Below are 24,787 nucleotides of genomic sequence, written 5' to 3'. Positions count from 1 at the left end.
TTGTGTGCCCAGGTACCTGATCCATACCATGAGGGTTTCTGTGTCGTTCCTCAAATCCTCTTATGGATATGTTAGGACAGGTTGGAAATTAATTCTAAATCTTTCCATCAAGGGAGGGTGTTAGAGGCGAGGGCTAGGGGACATTGGGTGAGTCCACATGAAAGTGATATTAGAGGAGCTAGGAGTAAACTGGTCTTGGGGTGTTTAAAAAAGAAATGGTTAACAGGAGTATGCGAATTTTACTAAAAAATATTAACCTATTTTATCTATCCAAATCCTCTTATGGATATGTTAGGACAGGTTGGAAATTAATCCTAAATCTTTCCATCAAGGGAGGGTGTTAGAGGCGAGGGCTAGGGGACATTGGGTGAGTCCACATGAAAGTGGTATTAGAGGAGCTAGGAGTAAACTCGTCTTAGGGTGTTTAAAAAAGAAATAGTTAACAGGAGTATGCAAATTTTACTGAAAAATATTAACCTGTTTTATCTATCTATCTATCTATATATATTTTATTGATTTTTTTTACAGAGAGGAAAGGAGAGGGATAGAGAGTTAGAAACATCGATGAGAGAGAAACATCGATCAGCTGCCTCCTGCACACTCCCCACTGGGTATGTGCCCGCAACTAAGGTACATGCCCTTGATCGGAATCGAACCTGGGACCCTTGAGTCTGCAGGCCGACACTCTATCCACTGAGCCAAACCAGTCAGGGAAACCTGTTTTAAGTGAATTCTACATTATAGGAAATTTTTAATTTAGAACTCATAACCCTGAGAAGCAGGTAGAAGGATTTTCCTGTTTATTGAACAGCTTGCCCCATGAGCCTGGCACTTTTGGGGATCATAATTTTTCTCTTTCCAACCCTGTCCCAGTTCCATTTTCTCATAGCTTAGTTATTCCACTTGAGACTTTGTGTTTCTCCTCCCAAGTGTATCATTAGCAGGGTTCTGAATGCCACATGCTCCGGAAGTATAGTGGGCTGCCTTCTTTATGTGCTGGGATTAAATGTAAAGGAAGAATTCATGTTGCTCAGACTTGCCAGTTGCTTCAGGCTTTTGGTGATGCGCTTAGCCCGGTTTTTTCCTTGGAAAAGAGAATATTAGGAAGAGGTCAAAAGTAGAAAGAGGAGGGATCAAAGAAATGCTTTAAGGAAAACAGTTTTAAGTACTTTTAAGTACTTTTATTTTCTTATTTGAACTTTATGAACATCTGCTTTTCTTCAACTAGCAGTACGAATGCTTGCATGAGATCCTGTTGATGCTGTTTGGCCCTGCCAGCAGAATTTGATAAGGATATTATCAAGTTCTCGATAGCTTTACATTTGATGTCAGTAACAAGCTGGATGAGCTCCATTACGCTAGTGCCCTCTACTAATCAAGTACAAGTAAAGTGAGCTCGGTGCTGCCTGCGCAGTAGGTGGAAGGACCTGGGGCAGGAAGATCGGCTGGAAAGCCGTCTCCGACAGCATGAGAGACTACGTGCAGGTCCCTGCGGCCGACCTCGAAAAGCCTTACGAGCTGACTCCGACCAGGGAGTCCACCGCATTGCTGTGCCTGAGTAGGTCCCGTGATTTCCTTGTCGTTCTGCTTGTGATGCTTATATGTTCAGCATTCTCTTATTTTAAGTATAGTCGATAGTTATTTCTTTTGTGATTATTGTCAGTCATTATAACCTTCAATATGGTCTCGTTTTATACAAACTCAAGTAAATGGCTATTTTAACCTGGTTTTATTTCTCTGTAGTTGGTAGTTTTTCAGTTATGCTAAGTGGTCAAGAAGGTGTTTTTGTTTGTTTGTTTGGGGTCCTGTGGGGAATCTTGATGTGATCTTTATTTTCTTGCTCAGAAGTGCATTCCTCATCTGCTAGGCACATTCCTGCAGCCTGTTCATTGGGCATGGAATGCGGAATGCTCAGATGTTTAAAGGGATTTAGAAGTTGTTCAGTACTTGAATGTCGTGTGGCAATGACCCCTTGAAGTCATCAGATAGGCTGGACTCCCAGCTCCTCTCCTTGCCAACTGTGATGGGACAGATGATGCCCCTGGGCCTCTCTCCTCATTCACCAGAGGGGAGTGACCACCCAGCGAGAATGAGCGCAGCACATGAATAATGTGGTAGGTGCCTAGGCTATCACTGCACACATCATGTCCAGGAGAGGCAGGTACCCCCTGTGCTGACGTTCTGGAAGCTTCTGTGAATCACCTGTGAAATTGGTTGAGTTTTATTTAGGTGGTTGCTCTACAGCAAAGGCTTTGCCAATGTTGGGAATACTGTCTCAAGGGCCTCAAATACCTGTTAGGCTTCTCTTACTGCACTACCACCAATAGCTAGCCTTTTCTTGACTGCTTACTGTATGTTACACCCTTCATAAGAACGTCACATATAATTGTATTTAATTTCCCAATAAATATGAAAAATGCATGGTTATGCCTATGGAACTACTGTGGAAATGCATGCGAAGAGAAAGTAATCCGCCCACCCCAGGTCTGTCTGTCTGTCTGTCTGTCTCCAGGGCCTGTGCCCTTTAACACCATGCTCCCTATTTGGCATTTTGACTTTTTATTCAGCTGTCTCCCTCAGTAGACCTAAGATTTCTGAAAGTAGGAACTTGATACTGTGTGTATCCCAAGTTCAGATTTTTTGAGGCCTCTTTAAGCGCAATATATAATATCAGAAAGTGTCAGCGTGACTGACACTTCATAGCGTATTAAGAATCCTTAACTACTGAGCATAATGTAACTACCATCCTGATGGCAAACTGGGAGCCCTGAGACCTGTTTTAGCCCCTTTGCTATGACAGCAATTTGAATTTACTGTTTGGCCTCACATTAGTGTTCGCAAAGTGTCTTTTCATTTTCTTACCAGACTATAAGCTCCTTTTGTTGTAGCAGTACCTGGGCTAGTGCTCAGTGCCCTGCAGTAAGTTTGGTTTTAAGTTCTTTCAGTGCATTGACATTTATCTGAAGTATATTTGTGTTACGTATAATGAACACAGAAACCTGACTTGCTTATTTGGCTGTTACCCTTGATTTCCTTGGTAATAATCAGACCTGTGTTTTGATTTTGGACTCTAAAAAGAGTGCAGATGTTTTTGGTGTTAGTTAATATGGGGGGAAAAATCCCCCTAATGGATTCTTTGCCATTTGTTTTTTCTTCTATTAAAGTAAAAAGCATCCTAAACAATGGATAGCATTTTATATTACCAGCCTAAGTATAGACTACTGAGTTATTCACTGGTTTTTTTTAATAGCAGATTATAAACTCCTCAGGGGCAAGGAGCTTGTGTCTTTCATACTTCCTTTTATCTTTGGCATCTAGCATGATACCACGTAGTAGGTGCAAATGACATATTGGGCAGTTGATTGATTTGACCACTAATATCTACTGTGTTGTAGAAAGAGCCTGGGCTTGTAGAGTTAGCATTGGGTTCTCACCCAGCCACTGCTCTTGAGTGAGTTACGTGGTCAGTTCTGCTGCAGTTATATACCTCACTAGTTTGCGAGTATGTTAAATGACGTATGCATTGTTTATGTGTGTAAATTTGTGCATGTATGTTTTGTGATTCCTAAAGATGCTGTATGCATCTTAACTGTCCTGCTTTCATCATTTCTTTTCATGGCTTCAGTCTACTGCAAATCTGGACCAGTCCTACTTGTTTGGCCTGTGCTGGGCACTCGGTTGACGTTGGGTATTGACTGCATGCGGGAACTATGCACACTTCATGAGCAAAGAGAGATCTGGACAAGTCTCCTGCATAACGTTACCTGATCAGAGAGTAGCAGATGTCTGCTTAGATCCGAGTTCTTTTAACTTGTTGCTCAAGTGTTCTCTCATCCCATACTTTGGTTTTTAAATACATACAAATGCCCACTTATACAGCGACACATATAACTCCAGTTTCATCAATTATGAGAATAAATTTATAATGGTTCAAGACCAATATTCCTATGAAGTTATTAGTTTGCAGAACAAGAAAACTGATCCTTCCCACTTACATAGTTCTTCCAGAGAGCTGAAGTGCCTTCCCCGGGGCCATGTAGGAACTTGAGTTAAAGAATTGGAATGAGCCCAGGGCTTCTGGATCCAGACCCATTGCTCCTTCCAAGACATCAGCAACTGAGAATATGTACAGCAGCCTGTGAGGATTTTAAAAAATTCCTGGACTTACCTTGAGCTTGTTTTCCCATCTGTTGGTAGTTCCTTATATGATCATTGCGTAGATACAAGTATTCACTGTTTTCACCAGCTGTAGTAGGAGTGAACTGTCATTTTAAGACCACTGTGGCTGGAGCTGAGTGGATTGGTCAGGCAGGGGTGGTGGTGGGTGAGGGATTCTGGAGTGTAGGGGACACGAAGAGTAGTATGAGATGAGATCCGAGAAGAGGTAAAGGAGATACAAATTATGTTGTTGCTTTATAGGATGAAGTTGGCAGGTGTGTGCATGTGTGTGTACATTTACACACGCCCCAAAACAATTTGGTCTGGAACTTTGCAATAACTCATTAGTATATTCATCTTGACCTGGTGTCTTTGGGGAGGGAAGAAGAAATTTAACCTTTTCATTTCTTAATCAGTAATTGAATCTGCGTACTTATTTGTGGCATTTTAAACTCTCCCCCTTCATTTTAAATAACCCATTAAAACGCAGAAGCTTAGTTTCTGGGTCCATTTACAATATGAATAACCCCTGTACTTTGTGCTTTTCTTCTCTTTTGAACAGGAGTGTGTTGCTGCTGTTCTGCTTTGCGTCCTCGCTACAAACGCCTGGTGGACAACATATTCCCTGAAGACCCGAAAGTAATTTGATCTACATCTGCTGATCCTTCTCTTTGCTGGCCCATCCTTCCCCTGCTGACCCCCCTCAGGGTCCCTAATTTCGTTTTCCTACTTTTACTCCTGAATCTCACCATGCACACTACTATTTTATACTTCTCCTTCTTTTGCTTTAAGATGACCTACGCTTGCTTGTCTAATTTTCAGATCCTTTTCATAGATTAGGCATGAATTTGGAATAGTGGATAGGTGATGTTCTTTGTCTCTATAGTTCCTGAATTTAAGTAATACTCATCAGAATTTATGAACTGGTGCCAGAGTATTTGTATGAAATGCTAAGACTATAACTGTGAACACAGACATGGCTCTCTGCGCTCACCACACTCCTAGACAAGTGAATGGGCAGTTACAGTATGGCGGGAAAGAGAGAGGAAGTGCAGGAGGGTGCTGCTGGAGGGGCTGGAATGGCATCTGGTTTGGGTTTGGGTTTGAAGGAAATGAAGCGAAGATTCAAAGAATAAATAGAGTTGGCCACACAGTTTTTAGAAGAGAATTGAGATGTAAAGTAAGAACCCTCCGGGCAGAGTTTGTCCTCCTTTTACTGAAATTCTTGTAAATTTTTTATAAAAGTCACTTTACTGTGGAAGATTACTGGTTTCAAGGCACCTAGGTTTAGTTTAAATTTTCCAAGACTTCTTTAGTCTTGTGTTAATGGACATGAATAAAAATTGTTAACGTGTTTGATTTCCAGAATTTGCTTTATTTTAAAATGTAGCCAACTATAGAAACCTTTTGGCTATCTTAACAATTTATATATCTCAAGCTATATCTCATTTTTAGCCAAATCTAATGTAAACATCCAGCTATTTAGAGGAGGCTAATCAGTTAAATGCCATGGGCTGCCAGATATTCTGCATAATATGTGGCATATAAAAAACCCTGAGATGTGGTTCCTGCCTTTAAGGAGCTTTCCATCCATTGGTTTAGAGCAAAACAGACTGAATATTAAATCACAGTGCATAAATCAGCAAGTGAAAATGTTACGTGAAGCAGGTGGTATTGTTTCCCATAAAGCAGGGGTGGTGTCAGTGGGTTGGAACCTCTGGGAAGCATTCTCCGAGAAATGAGACTTTCTGAGCTCTGAAGGATGTACACCATCTGGAGAAGTCGAGGTTAGTTTCTTTGTTGCAAGTAATGGGCCATGTGAGAGAAAAGGCCTGGGAAAGCAAGAGAGAGGTACATTTGGGATCAAGAACCTTCAAGTTGTAGAGTGTTGGGTGGTAATCATGTTGAGCACAATTTCTGATTTGAAATTCCAGAAGTGTTATTTAATGGGCTGAATATTCAGATCATTTCTCTCAGTTGTCTGAAACAAATGGTTACTAAAGATCTAGAGGAATGGGATTGACAGGCAGGCTGTCTAGTTTATGCACTTTCATTTGTGGGTGGTGAGGGAGCTTTGAAAACTTGACCATGGGAATGATGACAGGTAACTTAGAGAATGATTACAGGAAGAATATTTACCAAGTATTTAGATAAGGTTTATTTAAATAGCAACTTGTAGAGGAAAATTAAAAAGGGTTTAGATGAACCTTGCATGCACAGCTCAGTTGACCACCTTTCTTAATTTTAACTTATTAAACAAAAAAAAATCTTCTCTATCCAAAATGGATCGGATAGTAGGTGCCCAGGCACGGAGGGCTTCAGTCATAGTTCCAGCCTTTAAAGAGCTCTCTAGTGAGAGGCAGATAACCACCCATTTCTTAAAATTAGTAGCAGCATGAACAGTGTCTCATTGTGCAGTAGAAATTATAAATAGTACTTATTTCATAAGGACCTCATGAGGATTAAATGAATTAACACAATTCTTTGCTCACGTTGATTCCTGGTGTCCATCACAAGTTAGCTCCTGATTAGCATACTGGGGGTTCTGTGGATGTATACAGCTGTCATATTTCAAATGATATATACATGGGTGCAGATTATTGTATATAAATTATTCCTCATTAAAATTAGTAAGGGGTAAAAAAAGTGGATGAGATGCAGCCATGTTAAATGATGATTTTTTTAGAGTAATTCATTGCTTATGAAGGTATATTTCAGTGCTTTGTCTAAATGGGGCATTTCTTTGACTTCTTTAAATTCTGTGTATCTAAAATGGTGAGTGTTAGCATTAAGAAAGCTATGTCCAGAAAGGTTCAGCATAAATATGGCTTAGTCACCAATCCAGAAAGGGGAAATATGCAGCAAGCAATACTTAGAAATAAAAAAAAATAAGCATGAAAACATAGATAACCTGTTTAACTTGTTATTATTTTTAGGATGGCCTTGTTAAAGCTGATATGGAAAAATTGACATTTTATGCAGTATCTGCTCCAGAGAAACTGGATCGAATTGGTTCTTACCTGGCAGAAAGGTTGAGCAGGGATGTTGTCAGACATCGTTCTGGGTAAGAAAACTCATTGCTGCTAATATCGTGTCTTGGAAAATTATCCCCAGGTTACATCATCGTTTAAGTTATTTTGCCGTCTAGTCAGGCAAAAGTGATAGGTAGATGATAAGACACTGTAATACCACACTAAGAAATGTGTAATATCATATAGATGCTGCAGCTTTTATTACTTTCCTGATGCTCAGATTTTAAAAATAAACTCATGATAATTAATGGAGTCGCCTTTAGCTGAAGCGTCCATTAATTTCTGAGACTTTTTAATGGTAATAGTAGAAACTGACTCCCTTACTCTGTTAGTCTGATACAGTAATTTAAAAACCAGTGTCTAAATTGAAAACAAAGAAAGATCCTGTTAACCAACTGATTTGTGTAACACAGTTTCAGTTTTACCTGTCAGAAGAGTACTGAGAGAACTGTGGTAGGCTTGGGTACTAAGGTTCAGAAGTTGAAAGCATGCTGATTTGAAATGGTGCGTTGTGTCCAACTACCTGTAAGTAAGTTCTACCACCTTAATCCATTCTCTGGGCGTGAACAGTGATAACCTGGATAATTGGAGGTACTACTTTCCCATATTGTCATCCTGTGATCCTGGTTTTTAGGGCACTCTATTCCCCAAGTGATTATTGGCTTTCTCCACTTCCAAATTGTTACCACGTAGAACATTTTGGGTGTCTTCATACAATAGTTTTATAGTTGATTGTTGAAGCAAAGTTTACTGAAGTCTGAATTTTAATTTTTAGTAGAAGCTTTAAAATTCTATGAATTGTTAGGTAACATTTCCTTAACTGTTGTTGCTGATAATGTTTTATATATTCACGTTTACAAATATAAATAGATTATGTTGGAAATTTAGGCACATTGCTTATGATATTTATGGTTACAAAGAAATATGGTTAAAAATCTGGAAAACAAAATGTCCTGTTTGCAGAGACAAATATATGCAAAGGTCCTGTTAAAGAAGCTGTGGCAGAGTTCTGGTCAGAAGGAGGAAATGCAGGCACGCTGGCTGGTTTTCCTGTCCCTCAGCATGAGGGCTGTTTCATAACCTAAGGCCATCAGTGCTGTGAAAAGGAAGATTTCCCCTAGAAACTCCTGAATTTGCCCTGCTGTGTTTTGTGCATTTTAATAAACTCATTTTAATTTTTCCAGTGAAAAGCACTTAGATTTAAGACAGCTAGAAAGGCTTTGACATTGTTTCTCTCTTACGCGTAGGTATGTCTTAATTGCTATGGAGGCATTGGACCAGCTTCTCATGGCTTGCCATTCTCAAAGCATCAAGCCATTTGTAGAAAGCTTCCTTCATATGGTAGCAAAGCTGCTGGAATCAGGGGAACCAAAGCTTCAAGTTCTTGGAACAAACTCTGTGAGTAAAACGGTTGGCTTAACTGATTTTAAATTTAATTAGCGTATTCAGAATTAATCTCTCTGAGAACATCTTCACCTTAGAAGGGCACAGACTCTGGTCAGGGCCTTTGGCACCAGTACAGATGCAGACGATGAGATCCCTTTGTCTCTAGTTTTGCTGTTGCTCCTTGCGAAATCTGTGATATCAGCCCATCGTGAGGCAACAGAGAAGATCGGTTGGCCATCAAAGTAAGGGAGTATTTCCCCAGGCTTTCTCACATGACTTCTGAATTATTGCTGCTCACCACACTCATTTTCTTCTATCCTAAACCAGAGCTTGTTAAGCATATGTGGGGTTGGAGAAGGCATATCTGAAAAGGAAAATAAAATATAGGGATAATCTTTCTTGTCTTTAGTTTTATTACATAACTAGAGGCCTGGTACATGAAATTCGTGCAGGGGGTATGGGGGCGGTGCCTCAGCCCAACCTACACCCTCTCCAATCCAGGAGCCCTCAGGGGATGTCCTACTGATGGCTTAGGCCCGCTCCCCATGGTTCTCTGCTGTCTGTAGGGCCTGCTTGGCCACTCCCGGGTCACCGCAGCAACGGCTCTGCTCTCAGCGGCCGCCCCCGGGACTGGAGGACTCCAGCAGGGCTGAGAGGACTGGCCACCACCATCTTTTGTGTTGGAGTGATGGTTAATTTGCATATTACTCTTTTATTAGCTAGGATGTTCAGTCTTTCAGTTCCATCTTCATCTCTGAGGAAGCTTTCAGGCATTCGGCCAATCTATATGTTCCCATCCAGGTTTTTATCAACTAATAGACGAATTAAAGCTAAAAACTTGTCCAAAGACCCATTGAAGTAATGCTGTGTATAGCTGGGATTCAGTGTCGGGAATTTCATTGCTGCTGTCTTTTATTGTACCTTTTGAAACATAATCTAATTCTCCAATTTTTAAGCGAAAACTAGGGATTATTTTTTTGTTGAGTATATACTATGTACAAGGCATTTTGCTAACTTTTGTTTGCTTCTTATTTGAACCTCTCAACTGTGTAAGTTAAATATTCCATTTCACAGGTCACACATTATGTTAGCAAATCCAGGTTCCAAATCTAGAGCCATCTAATAGTCTGTTCCTAATCTCTGCACTGTACTGTGCCTCATTTTCCTTCACCCTCCATCTGAGAAGTGTATTGTAGTGCAGAGCATATTGGTTTGGAGTTGGTTAGGGAGCTTCCAGAGCTGCAGGAATGAGAAGGCTTTTCCATGAAGTCAGCAAGGAGATGGGCTTGTGCCTTCCCCTGGAGGGAGCTACTGCTTTCAACCCACTCGTTATGCTCAGGGGCAACGGGCTGTTTCTGGAATGATCACACAGACCACACCATTATTTGGGGCTCCAGTAGATTAAAAGAGAATAAAGTTTCCCTCCTTCTAAAAGTTTTTGTAGAACTTTTAACATGTTAGTGGCCAAATTTTTATTTCTGATTAAATTTTCTAATTTTAAAAGTAATGTAAATTTATTGTAGCAGATTTGGAAAATTCTTTTTTTAAAAAAAATACATTTTTATTGATTTCAGAGACAAGGGAGTGATGGGAGAGGGAGATAGAAACACGCCCCACATTAGGGATCATAGGTCGACGCTCAACCACTGAGCCATGCCAGCCAGGCTGGACAATTCTTAGAAAATGTAAAAGAGTAAACAAATTAAAGACACCTGTAATTCCAGTATTCAGGAGCAATCCTTTATATTTATTCTTAAAATACATATTAGAAAATGAGGAACATATTGTGTATAGACTTGTGTGTGTATGTTTTTTATGTTTTTAAAGCATTTCTCATGTCACTTAAGGTTTATTTTTATGAAAAGTATAAATATTTGGTTTAATATTTTCCAAAATTATTCATTTGGTTAGTGTGCAGTTTGGGAATCTTGAAAAGTGGAGTCCAACTCCAGGACTGTAATGCCAATTTCACTATTTACTATGTCACTGTGGGCAAATAATTTCACCTCTGAATTTCAGTGTTCTGATCTGTAAAATGGGGATAAACAACACATTCTTTTCAGTGTCATTGGAGTAATTAAAAAGAACCTGTGAAAACACCTAGCTCAGAGTATGATACAGAAGGTAACGAACTTCAGTTCAGTCTCAAGCAAGTGTATTATTTGTGTCTTTTTTCTAGATAATGTGAATCATCTAAGAGTATAATTTAAAAGGGATGGCAGCTCTGGCTGAATTAATTTAGAATATTTTTGGTATCACAATTTCATTCTTTAAAATTTATCTACGCTATTTCAGTTTTGTTTCTCGGAAAGTATCAGTAAACTTGGTTGAATAATCCTTTTGGATGTAGCCCTTTATAACCAGCAGTCTAGAGCCTGGCAGGTGTTTACATATATATTTAAAGTTGCAAGTAAATCAATAGTTTATTGCTGTAGGCTATTTAGTGTCCAGAATTAAAAAATCCTCAAATGAATAAGAAAGCTAATGAGAAGAGATGGTACATATTAAGGAATCTTAGGGCCAGGCCTATGATTCATGTAGGTATTTAAAATTTTCTAGACATGGATATTTCCTTTTTTTTTTTAATCTTTAGAAAGGAGGTAGAATGAATTCTACCATCTCAGTATTTTTCTCCTCTACTGAGTTTATGTTTCTTTCAGTTTATGTCCCCTTTTCCTTGTCCTATAGTTGTATAAAGGTTATTCACTCATGTGTTGTGTATAGAAAGCTGTCCAGAAAGATTTCCTACTCACAATTAAGAAAATTCCTTAGGTTGGGCCTGAGAGGGCAGCACTGAAGCCAGCTCCCAGGAAATGTAGGCGAGCTTCAGAGCAAGGCCTTTCCTTCTAGACTTGCAGGGGTGGGAATCTTTTCTTGCCAAAGGCCAGTTGGATGTTTATAACGTCATTCGCGGGCCATACAGAATTATCCGCTTAAAAACTAGCCTGCTATATGGGGTCAGACTTTTCATTAACTCACCCCTGATGCCTTGGCAGGGCCAGACCAAATGATTTTGTGGGCCTTCTGCAGCCCAAGGGCTAGACGTTCCCCACCCCTGTTCTAAAGAGTCAGCTCATTCACTCAGAAGGAACTGGATTAGCAGGTTATAATAATATATATAATGCTATAGCCTTGATTTTCTAAAGTTCTTTGTTCAAAAATTCTTTTTATATATGTATGTGGTATTTATGATAAGTGCTACTTATTTGGACATTGCTTGTTAATGTGACAAGTAATAAATGAAAATAAATGTGTTTGGTCCACTTTTAAAAAGGTGGTAACGTATTTATATTGTTTATTTAGTTTGTCAAATTTGCAAATATTGAAGAAGACACGCCATCCTATCACAGACGTTATGACTTCTTTGTATCTCGCTTCAGTGCCATGTGTCATTCCTGCCATAGTGATCCAGATGTACGAACGGAGTATGTATTGTTTAACTTTATAATTTAAAGGCATAGCACGATTTATTAATGAGTACCATGCTTATATATTACATAATAATTGCTAAAGGAAACATGGAAATACATGCTTTGTTCCTGAAGTACAACTTCTTACTGTTAGAACTGACTGAAGTAGCAAAATTGAGCATGGTTTCTTAACTCATCGCAAATAAAGTTCAGTCTTTACTATGGTAACCCCCAGTGTCAGAGCCTGTCATCCTATCTTTCTTCCTCCTTATATTCTAACCCAGCCACTTCTGGAACACACCAGGCACACTTTTCCCAGGCCTTTGGACTGAGCGGTCTCTGTAGAATAACTCCCAGGCACCCTGCTTACCTCGCTTTGTTCACATTTCTGCGAATGTCGCCTTATCATGAGAGTCCTGCCCTGGCCACCTTTTATTTGTTAAATATTAACCCTCCTATCCCATCTCAGTTACTCTGTCTTCTGCTCTTCTGTGGACTCTGAACTCCAGGAGGGCCACAGCTTTATTTTGAGAACTGCTGTATCACTAACACTTTGAATTGTGCCGGGCGCATAGTAGGTTCTCAGTAAGCGCCTTTTGAATGAATGCATAGATTGAATGGTATGTTACTAGTCATTGTCAATCTCAAGTTCTCATAACAACTAATTTGAGCATTTTTAAACATTTTTCCTAAATGCAACCTAGTAATAATCTATAATCAAATACTGATCTCCAAACACAGTCTATACATAGGCTGAAAGTTAAGAATTAAAAATAAAAATTACCCTGGTAAATAAAGTAATTTGGGCTTTTCCATAATACACTAGACAGAAAGAAACTAACCTGAATTCATAGTTATGTGGGGCCAGTTTAGCAAGATTTAGCATGCTTTGTTATTTTTACTTTTCTTTAAAAATAAATAAGGGAATGTGCAGAAATACAACTAACTAGCTTTTAGTGTGTAACCTGCAGTCTTGGTTTACACAAGCAAAAGCAAGTATAAAAGTTATTTTAACTTGGGAGAAAGAAAGTTGAGAGATTTCAGATAGATTTGTTTCTGTCTGAGATGCTGTTAGTATAATTTTTCCTCAAGGCCATTTAGACTCCTAATGTTCTTCCTTTATTATGAGGGTAAAACCTTAGAAATGTAAAGATAACTGTAACTATCTTGTAATAATTGATTTCTTATGTCTCCCAGTCACCACTAAAATATCTTTTTTGACCCCTAAAGGACGTTAAAAATGTTTTATAAAACTGTTCCCTGTTTTCAGGGGCTGACATTAAAATGTTAATGGGGAAAAATAGTATAAAAATTAGCTAAAGAAAATGGCAATTTTTAAAGATTATAACAATTTTGCTTTCTTTTAAAATACAGAAATGTTTGATCCAGAATGTAGTGTTTTGTTTTTTTTCAGTTTAGTATTATAAGGATTAATAAACTGCACATAGACATTTTTTAAATTTTGGTTGAGGTGAGTTTCACATATAAACCAGTGTAGGTGAAAAGTGTTGATGAGATCCATAAAATTAATGAAAGGATGCATTTAAGAAATTCAAAATTTTAGTACATTATCTTACTTTTAAGTATGTAGCGCCCCCTACTGAAAGATCTTGTCTTTTGAACATTTTCATGTAACAATTTTCATTAATGTTTACAAAAAGAAGCTTGACATTTTCTATACACAAGTGAGAGGCCTTGTAGTACTTTTTTCTGACTGGATGTTTTTCTAGTATTTTGTGATAATTGAAATTCCAAAATGACAAGATTTCATTTGCAGTCCCTGTAAGACAAATGAGTAAACTAAAATGCTTTGCCATACTTAGCTGGCTAGATTTTTCCTGCTCTGCCTTAACCCCTTCCCCGGCAGAAACGTGTATACTCGTTTTCACAAAATGTTCTTTTTCAGTCGTCGACGAGTATACTAAGAAAATATGGTAAAAAAATATGGTTTATAGGAAGACGAGTTACAAACTGTTTTCATAACCAGCATCAAAAATACTATATAGAACCAAAATAAAAAAATTAGTCTGAAAAAGAAACGTTTTTAACAAAAAAATTGTTGGGGAAGGGGTTAAGTCAAAGCTCTTTTGGTTTTCTTCAGGGATATTTGTATTCCTCTTTAGGTTTTGGCTGCGATACTTATTATCAATCCCTTTAATTTAGCAAAACCCAACCAGATAGAACTCAGGGCCTCTGTGGTGGGAAATGGGGAATGGGTCTGATAACGGTTAAGATTTTCTTAAAATATTTGTCTTGCAGGAGCAGATCTCACATGTAAAGTCATGCATCACAGTCTTAAACTCTCATTTCCTGAGCAACCTTCAGCTGTGGTAGAAATAATCATTATCATCACTGCTTAACTAACACTTATTGAGTGCTTACTCTGGGCCAATTTGTTTAACCCTTTATTGACTGAGCACTTTACATGAATTAATTTATTCAAACCTTAATTCATTCAGATATTCCTATGCTTTAGGTAAGACAGTTGGTCTTGTTTACTGATAAGGAAACTATAAAATTTCTTTGAGGTCATGACTAGAATATATTGGTTAGACCAGATACTAGACCTGAATTGGATGCCAGCTGGGTAGCTGTAATAGCTATAGGTAGTCCTACCTCCCCCAGACAGGGGCAGCACACTCTGCTGTACTCTTCAGGCTACTGTGTCACGAGGCACCAGCCACCATTCTTGTGTCATCTTGTTTGCTCCACCTTGTCATCACCCAAGGAGTAGCAGTAGGTACATAAAGCAGACACCGTGTAGTAACGTCAGGCTTGCCCACTTGTGATAGCCGTAGAGTCTCTCACCCTTTATGTCTTAGGGAGCAGCATGAATAGACACAACTTCAAGACAGGCAGACTTTGTCTCTGAGTCTCCCAGTTCACTTTCTCACCTGTTCAGCATTGTGTTACTGCCAGCTCCCATTCTCCATCTGCTTCCCCTGAAGGCCTGTGTCTTTTCCCCAGGGGTTTGGAAAGCAGTGCCACCCTCGTCCCATAGCTGCCATTCTCTAACCCTTCTCGTAGGTGTTGGAAGACAGTGCTGGATAAGCTGAATAGACCTTCAGTGGTGGATAGTTTGGTTGTAGTGAAAAAGAAAGTAAGCAGATTTGGCCAGAGGGAACATGTTTTAGGGCAAATAGGCTACCGTGCTATTTTCTAGTCACTTCTTACTCTTGAACCTATGGATGTTTTTATATATGTAAGAGTGAGGAAGAGCTTGAGGAAGTTGGGGCTGTGGATCGGGATGGGAGGGTGGGCTGCATTGTCTCATTGAGGGATGAATTTTAAGTCACAGAAGCACATGGTAATGTAAATGTCAGTACGCACAGGTATAAAGGGACGTACACATATGGCTGAGGTTGTCTGCACTCCCTGGTGATAGTTCTCACTTGTCAGACCTGGAAAGGAACCAGCCTGGTCCTGCAGTCTTCCATCCAGAAGGGCTCAGGGCGGGAAGGGCCTCTCCGGAAGCAGCATGGGAAAAGTCTGAGGAAGCACTCAGGGTGCTCGGAGAGAGTGAAATCCTGTTTGCTCAGCTTCTGAGATGTGTAGGCAAGAAAGGGAGAGAATCTAGCTCATTGCTTTAAAGTATTACCATCCTCTTAGGAAACCAAATGCTTTTGATTGATTCTTTTACTGAAATTATATGTAGACTAGATATTACTGTATTTTACGGTCCTTTTAGACTTAAATGCTGACTTTTAGAAGATAGGGCTGAAAGGAATACTCTTTTGGAGCTGCCTTATCTCTTTGTCCATCTTAGATTTCTGAGATTTTAATTTTTTAGACTTGTGTTATTTTCATTTTATTGACTTGAGATAACAATATTTTGGGGGGATTCATTCTCTTAGCTAAACAAGCAGACTTGTTTAAATAACTTTTTTTCATGATTCAATTTTCTTTTTTATAGAATTCGAATTGCTGGAATCAGGGGTATTCAAGGCGTGGTTCGCAAAACAGTTAATGATGAACTTCGGGCAACCATTTGGGAACCCCAGCATATGGATAAAATTGTTCCATCCTTGCTGTTTAACATGCAGAAGATAGAAGAGGTCGACAGGTATTGGATAAGGGCATTAGGGCTGGGGCTGCGTGACCTTTGTATGAATGAATGGGTGCTTGCTCGCTAGGCTAAGAAAGTTTTGTCTTTAGTATCATGTAAAAGTGGTCTGTAAACCTGAGAGTGAGTAAATATATGCCCTTTCTTAAAGATTATTTGTCTTTTGTAATCACACTAGGCTTAGTAGACCACAGATTTTCACTCACACACTTCAAGTTTTATTTGTTTTAGAATAATTTTATACTTTATTTGCAGCTTATTATTGACCATCCAAATTGTTATTTGAATTACTATTACTTAAAGTTGCAAGTGTAAGAAATAGAAATTAGAGCTAAACTTTTGTTATTCTTTAGAGATCTAGCTTACTTTTCATGGAGTTAGAAATAACCAAAATAATAATAATGATAGTAGCAGCTATTTACTTTATAATTTTCTCAATAAAAAGGTTAAACTGTGTTTATTCCTTGCTCATTCTTGAAGATATTTGCGCATAAAAAGAAAGTGTCATTTTGCCATTTCTGAGAAGTAAAATCTGTTCTGTTTAACTTTAGACCAGTGTTAGAATTCTTACATTTGTGTTTATTATTTCTCTTTCCTTCCAGTCGCATAGGCCCTCCTTCTTCTCCCTCCGCAGCTGACAAAGAGGAGAATCCCGCTGTGCTGGCCGAAAACTGTCTCAGGGAGCTGCTGGGTCGAGCGACTTTTGGGAATATGAATAATGCTGTTAGACCAGTTTTTGCGTAAGTAGTTGGTATTTTCCTGGTTATTTGTGACTGTGCTGTATTCTGTGTTAACTTACTTACAGAGGACAGTACCATTTCTTGTATGAGGGAGTTACTAATGGAACAGTGGAGCATTGTGGGAAGAGTGCAGGATTGAGTCACATACCACACGTTTGAGTTGGTCCAAAAGCTTCCCCAGCTTTTTCTCCTTAAAAGTGAAGTGCAGTCATGTGCTTGATGCCATGTGCATCATTTATCTTGAATTTCTGCCCACAGACCTGGAGATGCATACCCACGGTAAACATTAAAACTTAACAGCGTCTAAGCATCAGGCACCTCATTTTGTTAACCTCTGAGGTCAGGTCCTCCTATTGGCTGGCTTGTTTCCTGGCTTGCTTTCTGCTGAGGCTGACCTACCCTAGGCACACCCGGTGCTCTGAGGAAATTTCTTCCTGCCGCAGTGACTGAGTCAGAGCAGGAGGAGTGAATCTCTGATGGGCACTTGTATTCTCCCTCCGGCAAAACATGTTTGTGAGCTTTGAGGTTCTCCACATACATGGTCTTTCAAGCCCTGTCAAGGCGCTGGGTTCAACTCAATCTTCAGATGACAGAGCTGCTAATCTGTGTCATTGCTGCACATTTTTGCAGGTCTTTCTTTTCTTAATCGTTTCCCTTGTTCTTTTCTCTTCCTGATTGTAAGAATGTGTTTATAGAATATATAAAGCAGTCTAGAAGTAACAGTGAGAAGTCTTTACTTAGGGAAAATACTTGGGATCAAAGTTATAAAAATATGTAAAACACAAAATTATATTAAAAATCAGAGACTCATTAGATTTTCAAAAGGATCTGTGATTTTCACCACCTGCCCCCCCCCCTCCAAAATTACCATTTAAGGACCCTTATAAAAAAATATACTAAGAAATAATCAAAATGATGTCAAATATAACTAAAGGCAGATTTATTTTTTAATGTCCAGACATGCTGATTTAAGAATTCTAGTTTCTATCTTAATATTTTTATTAACCTTTTTTTTTTTACCAAAAAGTACAGTGTAAAGCCTTAAAAATCTATAGAGCTAGCATGGAAGGTAGAAATTACCCAATTAACTGTACTTGAATAACATGGAAGAGGGCTTGATGGACTTAAAACCCGATTCTGTGATGGTTAATTAATTAATATTAATGAAATCGTTAATTATGTATTAGCTGTTTAGATAATTAAATATTGATAGTCCTCTGCAAGTAAAGTATCAGGTATTTTGGGGACTATATACCTGAATAAAACTGTCCTGGTCCTTAACAAACTTGATGGCTAATTGACATGCACTATAATGAAATACAATATATAGATTATGAGAAAAGGCCAAAAAGTGCTCTAGTGGGATAAAGCATAGAATTCAAGTTGATTTGGGATGTTGCGGGTGTTTCTTTGGAGGAAGGCTTAGCTGGAGCAGTAGGTCTTCGCAGGTTGAGATGCGTGAACAGAGGCAGAAAACAGGGTGGCTTCAGTGTATACTCAACTGTCCAGATTCTTTCCTTTTTGTGGAATTTAAAATGAGTGACTTTTCTTTCTTGCCAGCTCATATAAAAGTCTTATATATATATTCTAGTCTTTTATTGTTGGTGTTTTATGAAAGAATTTGGCATTTGGGAGAAATATATATCATATATCTGGAATTAGAACATTGACTTTCTTTTAGGTAATTTTTTGATTGCAAAGATTTGTATGTTGTCAAGGATTCTAAAGGAAAATAAGTTTAATAAAAAAGGAATTATTAAAGTAATTTTCTTGTTAATTTCAGGCATTTAGATCATCACAAACTGTGGGATCCCAATGAATTTGCAGTTCACTGCTTTAAAATTATAATGTATTCCATTCAGGTAAGTAATTTTGGTTCTGTGTTGATAAACATTTTATCAGAGATATAGAACACTGTAGGACAGTGATTTTCAACCAGTGTACCACGGCACACTGGTGTTCCACAAGAATTGTTAAAACATGCAGTACCTGACTATTTAGTCAGGGGCACTGACCTCTTTTCCCTTAGATTGCCAAATTTTAAAAAACTACAACAGACAACACAACAATAGCCTTTCAGTGTGAATGAATCAGAATGATACCTTTTTTTCTTTTTAGTCAGAGTGGCAAAAACGTATTTGTTGGTGTGCCACAGAATTTTAGTAATTAGTTTATGTGTGGCATGAGATGAAAAAGGTTGAAAATTGCTGCTATAAGATATAAAACATGTTCTTAATTTAGTTGTCTCATTTATTTTTATTTACTACGTAAATTGTTTTTCTTTGCCAGGATGGAAAGATATGTAATAAAAAGAATGAAATGATTATATGATAGTGCTGTTATTGTGCATTTACTTAATACAATGTGCACTTACATTTCACTGATAAACTAGTATTGGAATTGATATTTGTGATGCAGCGTGTAGCTGATGACGACGACCATTTATTGAGTAGCTACTCGGCAGCAGTGCCTGTGTTACCGCCTGGTCTTTGCAGAAGCTGTGCTGGGCTCTCCTGTCCACTGCAGAGGACCCTTTGCCTTCGCTCCAAACCAGAGCAGACCAGTTAGCTCTAATATAAGTGGGATTTTAGGTCAATTTTTACACCGTGTATGTTTTTAACATAAAAGTCATTCATTCGAAGGAGATAAGGTTGTAAGAAACACAACTTTACTATTGGTCATACCAGGATTTATATCCTAGGTGTGCTGTTTACTTAACACTTTTTCAGACTTGCATCCCAATGTCAATTACAGTTATTGATCAAATTTATGTATATTGGTAAAATGTCTGTTGTAAATTGCAAATTTCCTATCTTCTTGATTTAAATTTCATCAGGTACACATTGATAAGATTTTCATTTTGATAATGGCTCATGATTAGATGAAAGCTTTGTTTAGCATTGTTTGTGTTCACAATAAAAAGTAGTATTTATCTAGTTTGGATAGGAGGGACATACTATAAATGTCATGTCTGTTTGTCTTTTAACAAGATTTTGTTCTGTTATCAAATTGTAAGAGTATGTAAGTGTTCTTTATGAAATTACAGAAAAATATAAAGAATAAAAATTTCTCATGAATTCTCCTGCCAGAAATGGCCAGCTTTAGTATTTGGGTATATATAATTCTAGTCTTTTATACTTTTAAAAATCCAGATTGAATTTTATTAAACATAGTTTGCAACTTACTTTTTCACTCAGGGTATCATAAATATTTTCCAGTATCCCTATTTATTCTTAAGAAGGATGATTGTTAATGGCGACATATTGGTCTATGGCATAGTACTGGCTCCTGTAAGTGGACATCTAAGTGTCATGTGGTCTTGTTATGAATTCTGCTGGGATGCATGTAACTGTTCATATGTCTTTGGGCTGTTTTTTTTCTTTCAGGCTCAGTATTCTCACCATGTGATCCAGGAGATTCTGGGGCACCTTGATGCACGTAAAAAAGATTCTCCACGGGTTCGAGCGGGTATTATTCAGGTTCTGTTAGAGGCTGTCGCCATTGCTGCCAAAGGTTCCATAGGTGAGTGCCAGCAGGAAAGCAGAAACAAAGAAACCACTTCTGCCTTATCTATTTCAGAACGTTTCAGTCGATAGCGCAGTGTATGCAAAACCGTCTGAAAATATTTCTAATGTTTTTAAATGTGCTGTAATTTTTCTTGAAATTTTTGGTTCACATGATTATTCTCAGACTTCCTTAGTGTACAATTAACTAAGTATTTTTCCCTCAAATCTCTCCTTCCCTTCCTCCTTTTTTCTAATAAAGATTTTTGGATGCCAATTATAAAGATTTGGGAGGATACAGATAAAAGAAACTTATAGTTTACTTGGAGTTAAACAACTCTACCTAGTACTGTAATGAAAGGCAGAATTGGATCACATGTAAGAAAATCAGGGTCAGAGAAGTGAGGGAAAATGGATTGGCAGGAGCAAATATTATGCAGCCTGTTTGGCTACAAGGTGTGGTGGCTTTCAAGTTCAGGTTGTGGCCAGATCACAGATGCAGCTCTGCGGTTGATTGACACTCATTAAAGAGTTACTATAATCTTTGTCAGATAAGTGTTTTAGGATAATTCATCTGACTGCAAAATGCAGGACATTAGAAATGACGGGTTGTCATCATGGTAGGCATGAGGGAGGGGACTTGATGTCGATGGCAGCGATAGGAATGTCAAGTCAACAGGATTTCATAGCTGACTATAACGAAAAGGGACCGGACAGATGGTGATATTTTTACGTGTACGTGGTTAGAAGAATGGAAGGGTCTTTAACAAAATTAGTGGCATTAGGAGGAAAATCTGGTTATATTTTTTTGGTTCAAAATCAAAGTGGAAATACTCTACTGATACATTCTCACATTCATTCACTGTTAAATAAGAGTAGGCCTTTTGATTTGACTTCTCACTGCTTATCTTCTCACTACTTGTCTCAAAGAGATGGAAGCAGGTTATATCATTGGGAAGTGATGTATGGGGTGCCATGTGCTGGGCTCTGTATATCCCAAAAAGTGTTAGAATGTGGCTGGCTGTCTAGTAATTGAGGCAAATTCTTCCTTCTTCAGCTGCAACAGATGCAAAATAAATTTCCTATGCTACAACGAGCTATAATATCATAATTATATGGATTCTAACCCAACAATCAAGTTAAATGTCCCCATACACATTATTTTGAATAGACAAGATTAGATAGGTAGAAAGTTTTGAGGAATCTTTATAAATATATACACATTTTGTGTGGGTTAGACAGTGATTCAAATTGTGAGCTGCTTAGAGGTGCCAGTTAATGTTTGTTGGAATAACTGGGACTTTAGTTAGATACATCTTGTTTACTTTTTTAGTGAACTGGTTAGTTCATAAATGAGTGATATATTCAGTTACTTAGAACATATCCAGAGATCTCTGGAGGGATTGGGGAGCTGGCTTTGCGTGCACACTGGGAAGGTGGTCTGCTCACCTCCGTGACCCCTGCAGGACCCACGGTGCTGGAGGTCTTCAACACGCTGCTGAAGCACCTGCGTCTGAGTGTGGAATTCGAAGCGAACGATGTCCACGGGGGATCGATGGGCAGCGTCAGCTTAAACTCGGCCTCCAAAGACAACGACGAGAAGATCGTGCAGAACGCCATCATCCAAACGATAGGTGAGGCCCTCTCCCTTCCCAGACGCCCAGGGGAAGCAGCGGGAAGAAGCTCTGTGTGAGCAGTTGGTGTCGGTGTATGGTGACCTGAGCTCTTACTGTGGCTTCTGGATTGACTGGCATTGTTTACGGGTTCACAGTGATATTTTAAGATGGTCTAGCAGATCAGCTCATCTTGTTTTCACAAAGTCAATATAAATTGCTTTTGCATCTTCTAGTTAATTCAGTGTTACCGTTTTACTTTAGAATGTTTAATTTATAGTTTCTCAAGTATTTTATTATAAACGTATATACAACAGATTCGAGCAATATTTCTGTGACATAACACATTCAGAAATAAAATGTGAAAATTAAAACATGACAGAATAAATGCAGCGCAGCACAGAAAGTACGATTTCTATGTAAACCACACTCTGGTTTCCTTGTTGAAGTTCTCGGTGCCCTGGCCGGTGGCAGGTGAGGTGCATATTCCTGGCTGTTGGCCGCGGGACATGCTGCTGTAGCTTCAGCACTGGAAGTTCGGAGGCTTCTGGCCACGTTGTTTCTTTTAAAATTACCAAAACGTAGCTCCCTGTGGTGTTCCTGGGGTCATTGGCGTTGTTATTCAGCAGTTCCAGTACAAGCAGTGGGTACAGAGAATGAGTCACTCTCAGGACTCTCCTCACAGTGGTCATGCTAGAGACTTTATGTCCTGGTGGTAACGACAGTCTCCCTGGGAACAGAAAGTCAGTGTCCAGTTTGGTAGGGTGATTGGAAACATTTCTAATTGGATTCCTGAAGGGTTAAAAGTACCTTATAAGGAGGAAGGAGAGAGTGATAATGGCATAGGCCTCGTCTTAGGCTAATGTTAATATTAGCTGTGTAGTTTCTTGTATGAGTTCTTAACTTCTCTTGTCCTCACATCCACTAGACGAAACTGAGGCTAATAATAGTAACTAGTCTCATAAGGTTGTTGTGAGGTCCAAATACAAAGGAGTTTATTTCCCCAGAAATATGTGTTCCTTAAGTGTCAGCTAGAATAATACATTTTATGCAGATTGAATAATATTAAGATCATGAGATTTTTTATTGCTGAAGTATGTGATAATGGGAAATGGTTTTTAACTCATGTCCAATCAAAATCATGAGTAGAACAACTTGAGTTTGTATAAGTGGATTATTACTAACTCCAACTAGGGGCCCAGTGCATGAATTCATGCACCTTGAAAGGAACTGTGGGCCACACACAAAGCTGCTGTGGGCACAGGGGTGGGTCTCAGCCCATCTTAGGTGCCCCCGCCTGGCCCCTCCCTCTGCAGGAGGGGGAGGTGGAGAAGCCCTGAGGGGTGATCAGAGCCGGCAGCTGCTGCTCACAACTGCTGAGGGCATCAAATGATCGGGGCCAGCGGTTGTGAGCAGCCGCTCTGGCACCAGCAGCAGGTGCAAGCACCCAGCAGGACCGCAGTGCGTGAGAGCAAAGAATTTTCAGTAACCACCAGAGGCTCGCCCCGATGACAGCAATCAGTGCCCCACCTTGGTCTGGTGTCCCCGCTTACGTGTCCCACCATCCCGCCATGGCCGATTCCTGCCATGTTCCGCGCTCTGCTGCCTGCTGCCAACACCCGTCATGTTCCATGCACACCCCCTGGTGGGTCAGCACACATCATGACTGGTTGTTTGATTGTTCCCGTTCAGTCTATTTGCATGTTAGGGTTTTATATTTATAGATAATAGGGGCTGATGACAAGTCAGAAGGTCTCTGTAATGATTTTGTTGTACATTTTAAGATGTGAACAAAAATAGCCATGATTTGATATCTGTTCTGAGCTTTCAAAGAAACAAAAAGTTTGAAGTTTGAGTAAGTGTTAATTAAATCTTGTAAGTATTTTATGACCAGGAAGTAAACCTTCAAAACCTAGCACAGGTAAGCTTAAAATATCCACAAAACCCAAGAGTTCATGAGAAAAATGACAAACAAGTTACTGTTTTTAACATCAGCTGAATTATGTGTTTCGAATTAACTCACAGAGTTAAACTGTATCTTGGCCTATTATGACATTCTAAAACATTTAACAATCCCTGGAAACCAAGGCAGTGGCCTAATTATTGACCTCTTTACCTGTGTCCTCATTATTGACTTCCTTACTAGAATAAGAAAGTAGGCTCACAGCATATGAACAAGAGTTCATTAGAAATACTAACAAAAGGTGTTTTTTTTTCCTTTTTCTAAAACTCCAACTCAAATTGATGATGATTTGCCACTGTTAACTATATGCAAAAGACTTATTAGTCCATTATATAAATCTTATATTGTCTATGATTAAATGATTTTGATTAAATGAAATTTTAATATCATTAGTGTTTAAAGACATTGTTTACCACATATTGAAAGATTTGGTTTAAAATATTTTTTTACTATATGGAAAAATTTCAATTTGTAAAATTTATCTTAATACTTTTATAGGGTTCTTTGGAAGTAACCTACCAGATTATCAGAGGTCAGAAATCATGATGTTCATTATGGGGAAGGTACCAGTTTTTGGAACATCCACTCATACTTTGGACGTCAGTCAACTAGGGTATGCATATGTGGTTTTCCAGCTATAAATTTCAACTTAATCTTGGTTTAATTTCATTTTAAAGAAATCTAGAAAGTGTTGTATTGTTCCTTTAATCACTAGTACTAAAAGTTCTGTGGAAAGCAGTATGTTTATGGTGCTAGATTGCTAAGCAATTGAATCAGCATTGTATGCTTTTAGAATCAGTTTTCAGCATATCATAAATTCTCTAATTTTCTGTGTCTTTTATGGACCAAGTGGAAGGTTTATTTAGCCTGGATATTGTCTATATACATGGATATTTAGGGTAAAGCTTCAAGTTTTCTG

General features: G+C 38.7%; 1 protein-coding gene across 2 annotated transcripts in view; it reads left to right on the top strand.

Moving 5' to 3' along the window:
- Positions 1-1,419: 1,419 nt before the first annotated feature.
- The window catches only part of EFR3A (EFR3 homolog A), a 44,907-nt gene continuing 21,539 nt past the window's right edge, over positions 1,420-24,787 (top strand). Inside the window, exons 1-11 of one of the 2 annotated variants that reach the window (XM_015561598.1) lie at positions 1,420-1,558; positions 4,721-4,797; positions 7,095-7,222; positions 8,438-8,588; positions 11,880-12,001; positions 15,900-16,049; positions 16,652-16,789; positions 18,573-18,651; positions 20,176-20,311; positions 21,759-21,926; positions 24,367-24,481. In XM_015561598.1, the coding sequence (XP_015417084.1) occupies positions 1,468-1,558; positions 4,721-4,797; positions 7,095-7,222; positions 8,438-8,588; positions 11,880-12,001; positions 15,900-16,049; positions 16,652-16,789; positions 18,573-18,651; positions 20,176-20,311; positions 21,759-21,926; positions 24,367-24,481 (1,355 nt within the window). In that variant the 5' untranslated portion in view covers positions 1,420-1,467. The remainder of the gene's footprint in view (positions 1,559-4,720; positions 4,798-7,094; positions 7,223-8,437; positions 8,589-11,879; positions 12,002-15,899; positions 16,050-16,651; positions 16,790-18,572; positions 18,652-20,175; positions 20,312-21,758; positions 21,927-24,366; positions 24,482-24,787) is intronic. The other variant, XM_006753276.2, reaches the window with a different exon arrangement.

The sequence above is a fragment of the Myotis davidii genome, unplaced genomic scaffold, assembly GCF_000327345.1.
Source record: "Myotis davidii unplaced genomic scaffold, ASM32734v1 scaffold30, whole genome shotgun sequence".
NCBI classification, from domain to species: Eukaryota; Metazoa; Chordata; class Mammalia; order Chiroptera; family Vespertilionidae; genus Myotis; species Myotis davidii.
Note: the sequence above shows the minus strand (reverse complement) of the source record. Positions and strands in the feature narration are given on the sequence as shown.